At 38.3% G+C, this 12503-nt stretch overlaps 1 protein-coding gene across 1 annotated transcript; it reads right to left on the reverse strand.

The window, feature by feature from the left end:
* Positions 1-1002: 1002 nt before the first annotated feature.
* ENKUR (enkurin, TRPC channel interacting protein) lies at positions 1003-12502 on the reverse strand. The gene is made up of 5 exons (XM_009075262.1): positions 12429-12502; positions 8480-8625; positions 7113-7339; positions 5180-5326; positions 1003-1176 (listed from the first exon to the last, which is right to left on the reverse strand). Exons 1-5 carry the CDS (start codon positions 12500-12502, stop codon positions 1003-1005), a joined length of 768 nt encoding a protein of 255 aa, XP_009073510.1.
* Position 12503: the final 1 nt, after the last annotated feature.

Here is a 12503-nt window from a genome sequence, read left to right on the forward strand (position 1 = left end):
TGTCTTAGACAAGTATGAGATGCACAAGAAATAGAGCCTAGAATCAGTGTGAAGTCTTCAAAGCCATTCCCTGGCAAATTTAGGAAAGGAACTTAATGTACGTGAAAATTTGGCTTTTCATAGTTAATTTCAAGTGTTTTACTTCATCCTCTGCTGATGTCAGGTACTATGATGTCACAACAGCTGCTGGTGGTAGTGATTGTGTTCTGAAAGGCTGAAAAAGGTCTTTTTGAACCTAAACAATATCTACGATTCTACGAAGCAAAGGTTAAGCAGCAGGAAAGAAAAATATTTTTTCCTTCCATGCAAACAATTGCAATATATTGTGCTGATATAATTTCTGCCTAAGTCTTGACTCACATGCTGTTATATTGCTTTCGTTCTAAGAGCACACACATCATTCCAATCAAAACACATTTTCCTAATTTAGTTGTATATTTACTATAGTATTACAGAATTATTTACTTGCAAACACACACAGCAAGCTACATGTGGTTTCTGTATTGTCTGAAGTCTATATTATTATAGGCTTCCACATTGAAAATTGGTTTTGGTAACAAAAAATGAGTACACAAAATACACAATCCATAACCCATCCCATCCTGAGCTAATATTTACCAAGCCATATTCAGCAGCCAATTATTTCCCTTTGTTTTGGCTATGCAAGAAGTGCTCCAAACATATGAAACAGTGTTTTAGAGGACTGTTGTATGACATTTATGGAAATCTTAGTAGTTAATAAAAATTACAAAGAATAGTAAATTAAATTCACGATTTATAGTCAAAGTTTAGTTAAGAATTTTATTTCAATTCATTTTGTGAATGATACAGATGAGAAATATATGTAACAACTTTTCTAAGAAGCTGCATACTTAGATTAGTTGCATATTTCCCTCTGTATAGTTGATAGTATCTGTTTCTTCTGAGAACTGAGAGAAGCACTTCTTAGAGATGACAGGATAGAGGAACAGGAGGAAAGAGGCAATATCTGAACAACAGTTCTTACTCATTTGCAATGTAGACATCTTCGTGCATCTCAAGTGCTTGTATGTCCTGCTCCAGTTCTTTCAACTTTAATTCCAGCCTTTGTTTATGCATCTTCTTGTGCATGGTGTCTATTACTACTGAAAGACCCAGATATTCACGCTGCGTTTCCTGCCAGTTCTTTTTCAGGGCCTGGTGCCATTACATGCAAAGGAAATAGATGAGAAAAACTTAGAGTTTATATGTACATAAACTACTTGGGCTTCTTTTTTTTTTTTTTGTAAGATTGCATTTGGAAATTGTCACTGCAATGTAAAAATGATAGATAAATATATGAATAATGTGTAATCATCTTAACTGGACAAGTCAATAATTTTACCTCACTCTGATGCAATATAAGGAATGTCTTTAAAAATCTCCATGCTGTGGTCATAAAAAAACTACAGTCTTAAGAAGTCAACAAAACAACAATTAAGCTGGTCAATGAAGGATGAACTATAAAAATGCTAAAATGAAAAAAAGTATGTCAGTGTGACAAACAGTCAGCTGTGTAACCTAACAGGAATTCAAGGAAGCCTGTACACTTCACTTCCAGCCCTCAGGATCTTCAAGAAAAACTGCTCAATATAAAAGAAGAGTGACTCTTCCTTATTCTATAAAGTCTCAATATAAGAGACGTCCTGTGCTTTAAAGTAGTCAACTTTGGTTGCTCCATTATACCTAATCCTAATATCCTCACTGAGGAACTACTAGAATTCATAAAAGCTGCCTCAAGTATCACTCAAGTGCCTTCTTTTCTCCAAAATGCAACTGGAATCACCTTACAAACTGCACTACAGAAACCATTTCCCCATAAACAGCAACCTGACCCCACGGATGTCACCACATCACACAGAGTGGTGCTGCCTACCTTGAGCAATCACAAGAGTACCAATACTTGGAACTGCAGCCAAAACTTCTCAGCACTTTCAGGTCATCTCACCATCACCTTAATTTTTTTCATAACTGAGACTTTGCTCAGACCATGGACACCAACTTGACCCTACAATATTTTACCTTCTATAAACGGCTTTGAAAAACTTCTCAATAATTGCATTCCCTTCCTAATCTACATTTACAATAACATCTGTAGGCAATTTATTTATCATTTGGACTAAAAAGCCTGTTACTGACCCTGTGTACAATAATTTCAGTAACTGCCACCTCTCTCGAATGCTGCTGTGAGAAGAATTACCTTACTAGAGAAAGTGAATTGTATCCTCCATATATAAAGCCCTGAGACTAAAACCCTGCCTAAAACAAATAAATAAATGCTGTAATACAGAACTTACTCACAAAACTGATAATTCAACACCAGAGACAAACCTTTATCCTCTAATATAGGCTGAATGGAATCAGCCTATGGTGGAAAAATAAGATTTAAATCTTCTCTTTACATCCTCACAGGTACTGCAACAATTGCTTTTACTTTCCCTCCTCAAAAGTATGATCAAAATCTACACATCCTGTGCATGCATTTATGAAGTTTTAGTAGAGTTTATTCAGTGCATCAAATGCCCTCATGAAAACTGTGTGGGTGAACTTAACAATCACACCTAACAAGGAACTGAGACAGCAGTCAGTATATAACACAATATGCCCATCAGTGAGAAAACACTTCTCCAAAAATTTTTTGCCTCTCAATTGTGACGCCAGAGTATCAAATGTGCATCAAAGTGCCACAAGTGTCTTCAAAAATGAAGAACTGAAGTTAGTCTCTTGGGAACAAAAGTGTTCAGCCCTCCTCCACAACTGAAACTGGATCCAACTGGCACTTGATTTGATGGCACGTTGTGATTTCCAACCTCATGTCCTTCTCTATTATTATTAAGCACTTTTTCTCACAGTCTGGCTAACTGATGAACATACTGAGGTTAAATTTAGAGGGATAATTAATACATATTTAGCTTTGAAGATTGTTGATTCTATTCCAGAACTCAAGGGCTCTTATGCTTAAAAACTTCTCTGATTTTGTCAACTGTTACGAATTAACAGAAAAAAATGGACTCCTGCTGCCAACAATAAGAACAAAATAATTTTTAATATGAACTAATATTTTACTGATTCAAAGCAGTGTATTTATTGCATAGCAATTCATGCTTTTTGCATATTCATATTAAGCATCTAAGTGATGTCCATAAGGGTTATTCCACCAATCTTCATATACAAATATCTACATAAATTTTAAATCCCTACCTGAACATGTGAGACTTAGAGTAACAAGGGTATTTATTTACTGTCTTGTAGTGATACTTGTCTTTGCAATGCAAGGCTGTAAAGTACTTAAATAAAGCTCCAGGTCTACCAGGCATCAGGTACAGTTTACAAATATATAGTCATTAAAAGAAATATCTCTCCAAAAACTTTCATAGAACAGTCATTCATAGCTTGTTTTAAATAATTCTTTGTGTATCTTAGTAAAAAATGGTTTGGCAATCATAGAACACAGTGAATTTTAAAACATTAGAGCATGTACTGTCACAATTTGCTCTGTCCCTACAGAGTGGAGAGATCAAAAGCAGATCATGACTCCCTCTATAAAACTATCCTTCACAGCTCCTCCACAAGCAATGCAATATGCTGACCACTATTGCTATGGGCTAGATCACAAACTGAATATCCAGTGCTATATATGGAATTCTAATACATGCTGGATCAGTGAGAAATATGTACTGCATTTATCAACATTCTATTTTACTCTCATAAAATCCCAACCAAAGTAAGCATAATGGAGAGTTAAAAAAATGTTGGCACAAATTATTTCCCTTTATTTTTGTAAGGTCATGAGGCTTGATTTCGGTCTCAGGCATCTCTTGCCACGTATTCTTTCAAATCAGAGAGTGCACATGTGTTCACTAGCAATGTCAATTATTTTAAAAGACAGGAATTCCCATATGTCTACAGCTGAGCACTGGGTAGAAGCCACATACCCTGGGGACACTAATTCCTCCTGACAATATAACTGCGTAAGTAAGCCCAGGAAAGAGCAAATGTTTTGGGAAAAAAAATGAATTCTGAGGTAATAAAAACAATTTAAAGATTTTTAAATTTAAAAAGTATTTCAGTGCATTCTTGTCTTTTAAAAATATAGAACATCATTTTAATCAAACTAAATGCAGAACTGTGAGCAGCTGAACTCACATGCCTTTTTGCACACATATTTTTGCTGCATTGTTAACTTGTTGGACCAGCTTTTCCCATGCCTTTCCCACCATAAAAATATCTTAATCTTCACCCTTGCTGTTTTGTTCTTTGTATTGCTGTCGATGCAATGCCCTCACCTCTCTCCCATACTCCTTCCTAGCTTCTACTGCTTGCTGCATAAGCAAGAGACACCACTGTGCTGGCCATTTCAGATCTTGCCAATTAACCAGTTCAGCTTTGCAAGTAAGTCAGACACTGTTTTCTCTCTAGATATTCTGCTGGCTTTTTTTTTTTTTTTCATTTTCTTTTGGGTGGGAATTCAGCATCTTAGAGATGTCCATCCATCTGCTAATTTGTTTCAGGGGGATGCTTAGAGGCAGAGATCATAGTAATGTAAGCTTCATTTTCATAGGAAAATTTGGCTAAAATGTCAGGAAAAATTCCAGTTCAAGGATGAGATATACTTTTAAAATGTCTCTTTTCTGCTCTACTTCTTTTATGGTATTATTTCTCTTTAGAAAATCTTGTGCAATAAAAACTGTATGAAAGATAGTATCTAAAACAGCTTGACAAAATACAATTTTTTTCAGTCATAGTTCTACTAATACATTGCTATTTCGTTCTGTTTTATGGGTTTGCCACATTTTAAATCATTACTGACTAAAGTCAGTGAGGTCACAATGTAAATATAGAAACTGCCAACAAAAGGGGCAGTATTATGCGTTGGGAAAGAAAAGAAATTGTATTCTTCCATGATTAACTGTCACATAGGTGATTTTTTCCAAGTCATTAAGGGAGATAGGAATCTAACAGAACTGAAAACCGGATTAAAACTGCAGCTCGATCAGCTCCTTTCAGTTGTTTACAACTGTTCTACAGCTCCACCTAGTGAAAAAGTCGCTAACTCATTTGTCTCGTTTTAAAAATCGAGTATAGTTGTGTTATTTATATGGACTTACATCGCTTCATTTAATCTTTTGTGTTACTAATTATACTACATCAAAATATGCACCTGCAGAACATTTGTCCTTTCTTCATCAGAGAGTTTTTTCATGGCTTTCTTCTTGAGGTCCTCCAAGATACTGGCCTCATATTCTTCCTTAGCTCTCTTCCTTTCTTCATTTCTCCGTGCTACATATTTTGGTGTAACACCATAATCCTATAAGGGTAAGGAAGAAGTTCCTTATAAGTGCTTTTAAGAAGGAAACAGAGATATCTGTCATCCATAGTATATTACATTTGCAAGGCAGCTTGGAATGACAACTTGTGCTACTGAGCAATAAAATCTGAAATTGCTCTGTTTTCAGAAGTATCAAACATAATTGTCTCTGTAGCCTGAGCAAAATATATAAACAACTTCCTTCCGTTTCTTTTTGCAACCTTGGGAGACAAGAGAATTCAGAAACCAAAAGGTCTATTTACAAGAACTGATGACTGAGGAGTTTGAAACCTGTTAACGACAGGCAAGCTAATTTACATTTTTATATGGTGTCAGATTCTATGATTGGAAACACGTTCCTTGGAGACTTTCTTGAAAGGTGATCCTGTGTCCTGATTTTTGCTGCCCATTGCACGCCAGAAGAGGGTGAATAGTGTTCACACATACACGAATATTGAACTAGTTAGGAAGGATAAACCATCCCATACTGGATGCTACAGAATGGTCTCTGTGAGGAAAAAATAACTTCTGAATACCCCAGATATTCTTGGGGAACACATCTATTTTGCCTTAACCTTGTAAAATGAAGCTCATCTAGCTTTGCCAGAAGAAACCAGAGTCTACCTTGTTTCTACTAAATGCTAAGTGATTCCCAAACCTTTTAGTGTTGGGCAGCACTATGACTAGCATTGTTTAGGTAGAAAGATACTGCAAGGCCTTCAGATTCTTTTTCGCATCTTCTCTGTCATGACGTATGTTAATGTCATCTCTCTTCTTGCATAATGCTCTGTCATGAGTTACCTGTTTAGGTTAGCCAGACTCTTAGACACATCTTGTTTTCCTGGGTAGCAGAATGGACTGTTCTTGTGCTTGGAGGAGGTTGTACTTAAAAGCATCAATCTTCTTTGCTTGCTCCTACTTACCAGTTCCCCTGAATAAGCTGCTGTTTGCTCTCCTGAAGTACAGGGTCTGTATACTATCACCTGTCTCCCTGAGGAGAAGTGGATCTTGAACTACTAGATGGCCTGTGCAACCCAACGTGCAACAGATTGTCACACCTCGACCAATTATTTCTTGTTTGTAAGCAGAACAGCAGGAGCACTGGCTGGCTCTAACACCATCTGTGTTAAAAAGCTCTTCCTGACGTGCTCCAGGGACCTTTTCGGATCGCTCTCATCCCATTGTGTTGTCCTTTCAGGAGATATCAAGGAGGGTGAAGTCTTCCATAAGAAGCTACACTGTGATCTGAAGAGTTCCTCAAGATGCTTAAAGAGAGTCCATCCAGTTCCTCACCTTATTGGGTCCTCCATAACAAACACACTTTTTACACTCACTGGCCTTTGCTCTGATCCTGAACGCATGAGCTTGACTGGTCTGTTGCCAATTCCATAGAAGAGCTCTATGTATTTGAACAGCTCCTTCATCCAAAGAGCAACCTTCCCCTCTTTTTCCCTGCCTATCTTTCCTGAAGAGCCAACATTCATTCATCACAGAATTCCATTTGTCTCCCTATTAGATACTTCCTGGGTTCCCAATGCAATACATATGCTATTGCTTTAGCAGCATCATTCTGCCAAATCCTTTGGCTGACAGAATAAGCAAATTAAGGTTAAGGCAAGGAACAACTCTAGTGCCAGTGATTTCTTCTTGATTAATTTAAAAGGTCTACCGGAAACAGCAGTGGGATCTAAACATCTCAGAAATGAACATTTAATAGGAGAATGCAATAGTGAACCAAAACCAGGTATTGCTAATAGTATTTCAGCAATAACTTAATAAAACTTACCTTTTTTTTAATGTATTTTGGGGCAAGTCCTGAAGTTTCAAGGAGATATTTATCTCCTTGTCTTGTGTCAACACAAAAAGGTTGAGGCTTTTTAGGCACCCCCCTGATAGCAGCAACTGCATTTGTATTTATAAAATTCTTTTTGCTCTGAATTCCCATAACTGGGCGGTCTGTCCTCCGTGGCACTGATAATGCAGGTGGTTTCTTACTATTCTGTTCTTTTTTTCCTGTGAATGGATCATGTAAACATTCTTAACAATCACATGAAGAGCTTCACAATTTAATTTTATTACACTTTTCAAAAGGGAAACACTATGTACAGAATTCCATAAAAGTAGAACCCAACAGTATCTACAATTAAAGAATTGACTGTCAATTAACTGCTACAAAAATTGGTGTGCTTGTTTGGCCTAACAGAAGTTTCATAACCTAGGAAATACTATGTTGTTTCAGATGGGTTTTCCTCATAATATGTCACTCATTTCCTCTTAACTGCAGTAGTACAGGACTTTTTTCAAATGCAATTATGGCTGCTTTTAGTAGGGATGCTCGTTGTCAGGGCCCTTAGGCAATAACTGCCCCATCCAGTCTCACTTGGGGCATCCACACCACACTGGTCAGGAGCCCCAATTCAGATCAGCCCTGTGGTGTCAGTGCCTGACTGAGCTGTCTCAGCCCTGTCTGCCCCTAGTCTTAGTTCTGAAGAGCTGTGTGGAATCACTGGAGGGACCTGGCCTGTTACCTCATCTTCCCCGACTGACAGGACAGACTCTCCTCACCATCCCACTCTCCTTTCCTGCCTCTGGTGCGGTGAGACTGCACCCTGTTGGTGAGATCTTTGACCAGCCTGCACTGTGGTTGCCCTCAATGTCTGGCTCATCTCACCTCAGGGAAGAGCCCTGCTCTTACTGCTTGCTCCCTGACACTTGTAAACAACTTCTCACAATCCTTTCTCCACAGAATATAGAAACTCTTCCATTTTAATGTAATCTTTTCTCCAAGGCACCAACAGAAATTCAGGAGTCTCCTGAGTAGTCTTACTTTAGGTGAGCAATGAAAGACTATTTCCCTCCATATTTCCCACTAGACATAACTCTGATTCACAGTCATTAGCATAGATAGTGATTTGATTCAGGTTGTCTGAGTTCACATTCTTCTTTGGCAGAAAATAAGTGTCATGTCACAAGTGACATAACTCATTCCTACAACAGCTGGTTTCCTGGTACTGACCCCATGAATCAGTACTTTCCTGGGGTTTGTTTTTTACAACTGACAGCTTGCCATAACTTATCACTGTAAGACACACAGACTTAACTCTCTATTTAAAAAAATACATTACTTTGCATATATTTCCTGTTTACACTTACTTGGTGGTAGCTTGGGTTCCTTTGAATGTTTCTGCAGAAAATCTTTTGGAGATGGCACTGCAACTTTTGCTGGTCCCATAGTTTTCCACCGAGATTTATTTTTCTCTGCTTCATGTTTCACAAATGGTCTGAATTTGCTTATATACCTTAGGGGTTAAAAATAGCCATAAAGATATTAAGGGTCAGGAAAAGTATTAAAAGTACTTCTTCAAAGAATATACATTTTTTTACAGTAGTTCATGGCAAAAGCCTAAGCTGTTTTGTTTTGTACTCTCTCCCAAATAAAGGACATCATTCACACAACCTCCATGCTAAGGCTAAATCCAGCATTGCACTGACAAACAGGTTTTCTGGTTCTGAAGTTAGCTTGCTTCGTCCTTCTCTTTTGTCTCCAAGGTCAATATTGCCACACTTTGGGATATGGTTCCCAAATGTATATACTGAACACATACCTTTTAAAGCTCAACAAAACCTAAAATTTGGAAATAACCTGCTTTGAGTATTGCTTGCATGAGTAAAGTGTTTTTGTGAGGTTGTGTGTTATACGCTTTGGTCTTTATTTCGCAATTAACTTCATTTTGAAAAGTTTTATTTTCAATGTGATTATTTGTTTTGTTTAAAAAATGCAGCCAAAATATGCAGCTGTTGTGCACCTATATGAAAGTAGCAATCACAAACCTACTTTGCTGGATTTTCTGTATTTGAAGTTTGTAGTCTGAGAAAGGTGAAAATGCCAATGCATCTTGGCCATTTCAGAAGGTGCAGTTGCAGTACATTTAGGGCCAAACACACCTGAGAAAAAGCTTGGCTGGTTTTAAAAACAGTGAGGTTTGTATTTACAATGGGAACATTCACTGCTTCATTCTATGGGATGAAACATTGTTACAGAGGTATGAAAAACCTTATGCTTCAGAAAAGATGTCAAATGCAGTTGAGAATTGGACAGAATGTCCTTTATCATCAGTTTTTCCTATTACTGTCCACTGTATCATTGTCTCAATGTTCCTGCAGAACCATCTGTTACAGACTATTATGAGAGATTAGATGAGATGGGTGACTGCTCCAAAATAGCACAGCACACTGTACATTTCTTATATTCCACAGATCCGAACTGTGATCCTGAAGGATTGCAATCAGGGGTGGGTTTGGCACTGAAACAGCTAATGTGAAAATCAGTAAGAGCTCAGACATGAAAAGCTCTACTAGGCACATGGTATGCACACACTGCTGGTTTGGTCTAATGTTGCATATGGCATTGTAACTTCTGCTTTAATCAAAATCTCCAAAAGAAGCCAAATGCTGATCATTAGCTGATTAGCAACATCTTGCCTCTGTCTGAAGGACTGAGCTGTCACAGATGTTTGCCTGAGGGAGAACTCCCTGCTCCTGAAGTGAAAGCTACCTCACTGTGCCTTTTAAAATCTCTCCATCTTTAGGAAATGTCATACTAATTTATGGTAGACAAAAGCTGATGAAAAACTGTGCTCTTCTTTCATGGAAAAAACCCAAACTTGTTTATGAAAAAAACTATACCATGTTTTCAGGTAAGGAAAAAACCAACCCCAAACATTATATAGAGTACAACCTAATTTATGGAAATACTGAAATAGGGAGAAAGAAACCATGTAATGCTGTGCCAGAGAATGTGTATCACAGTAGAAACACTGATAGAAGCTCTTGTACCTGAGCTGCAACTGTCCAATACATGTATTTTTATTTGATCATAACATTAGAATGTGTTAGAGGACTTCATTAATAATGTGGTTATTTTGTTGTTTGGAGATTTGTTCTCCAAAATCAGTAAGAGGATTATGTACTTAAGATTATATATAATTCCAGGAATACCTCTAATTATAAGGAATGAGGTCTTATTTATTTTTTTTCTGTTATATTCAGGGCAAAGAGCTACAGACAGAGGCACAAACACACCACACTGATAATCACATTTGCTAGGATTGGCATTGTGAGCACATGGGAGAGAAAGGCAGAGACTTTGTGAGGAATTTGCCCTAGTGAGGTTCACAGTCTTGGAATGAGAGAATGAACAAAAAGACACTGAGTTTATTTCATACTGGCATAAGGTAAGGACATCTTTTGTAGGCAGCTATTGGCATTCCTTTAGGCAAAGAGATGTGGCTGTTGTTTCATTACAGTGACTTTCTAGGCTGAGTGGCTAAATGCTGTCACACAACAATATCATTGGGTTAGAGAGGGTTGCAAGGAAGAAAATATTGTTATGGGGTACTTCAGAATCTAATCCATTCAGCATTTGGCAAGGGGAAAAAAGACAATACATCTGTAAAGAGACAGAAGAAAATGACACCTATTACTTAGGTGTCGTTTTGGGGCATCAGAGTTGGGGAAAATCAGGATGTTTGCTGTGGTTTAATGAGCAGTATCTGGTGAGTGGAGATACGTGAAATACGGATGATTTCACTTGATAAAAGTCCAACCAGCAACTAGATTTTGTATACATTAGTTGAAACTGGTGAAATCATGCTATTAACCAGGTTTGACACTGTTGTTACCAGCTGAATGTTTGGCACACAGCAAACCAAAGCAGAAACTGGGGTGACAACAAAAGTCAATGAGATCAAGAGGGGATTTAGTCAGATTATATCCAATCCAGGGAACCCCTTGCCTAAACTGAACCTGATGGTCATGGAGTAATCAAATCCTTGAATTGTATTAGACAGGAGTGGATTTAGTGTGCTGTGTGCCTTGCCATACTGTCCTTTCACTTTCCTTTTTCCTCTGTCAAAGGTATCCTTTACTCATATTGGAAATAAACAAGCAAAAAAAGGTCTATTTTTACATTACAAGATTCAGAACTAGGAATCTCACAAGTCTGAATCCTTTTACCTGAAAAGGGATGAGTGTCACGGGTACTTCTGCTCATTTTAAAGCTATTGAGTTATGACCTATATTAACCTTTCACTGAAGATGCAGTTTTCCTTCATATAAATGACAGTTTATATCTACATTTACAGATATATGTAACAGCTTTCTGTTATATAAACAGGGACTTGAAAAAACAATGTTTGCATAACTATTGTCAAAAGGCCTTTTTTATATTTTTAAGGTAAGAGATGAGAAAGAAGCAAAAGAAACAATGTCAGAGGGCACACCTGACACATGAAAAGTATGGAAGTGTGGCACTGAGAAAAACAAATCAGAAGGCCCAACTTTTCAGCTGCTCACTGAGAAGTTGCTCTAAGTGCGAATAACAAAGGTGTCATGTCATTCCTCTTCATGGAAAGGGTGCTCTGTAAATTATCAATGAACAGGGTGACGGGAGACACCAAACTGAATCATGAGCAGGCTGTAACACCTCAGATGTTAGCAAGTGACTCATAAGGAGGAGCAGAATCATAGGATTTTCAGGGTTGGAATGGACCTTACAAATCATGTAGTCCTAACAGGGACACATCCCCACCAGAGCAGGTTGCATAAGGCTTTATCCACCCTGGCCTTGAACACTGCCAGGGTTTGGGCTTCTACTACCTCCCTGGGCAACCTGTGCCAGTGTCTCACCACTCTCACAGTAAAAAACTTTTTCCTGATATCTAATTTAAGTTTATCCTCTTTCAACTTGTACCCATTGCCCCTTGTCCTGTCACTGCAGCTCCGAACAAAGAGTCCCTCTCTGGCTCCCCTGGAGCTACTTCAAATATTGAAGAGTTGCTGTGAGGTCTACACATAGTCTTTTCCAGGCTGAACAGCCCCAACTCCCTCAGAATGTCTTCATTAAGGGAGATGCTCCAGTCCTCTTATCAGCTTCGTGGCCTCCTCTGGACTTGTTCCGACAATTCCATGTCCTTCTTATGTTGAGGGCACCAGAACTATGCAGATACCGGATTATTTTTTTTTTTAGAAACACTTATTCCTCGTTAGCTGCACTGCCTTACCAGAACCAGCCACCCTGTCTGCAAGCGGCTCTGTCACCTACCTAGCGGGTTTGGCAGGCTTCTCCGGCCGGGGCGGGAGGTCTCTGCCATCCATCTGGGCGCTCGGTGTGGCCATC

Source organism: Acanthisitta chloris, unplaced genomic scaffold (genome assembly GCF_000695815.1).
Source record: "Acanthisitta chloris isolate BGI_N310 unplaced genomic scaffold, ASM69581v1 scaffold8595, whole genome shotgun sequence".
NCBI classification, from domain to species: Eukaryota; Metazoa; Chordata; class Aves; order Passeriformes; family Acanthisittidae; genus Acanthisitta; species Acanthisitta chloris.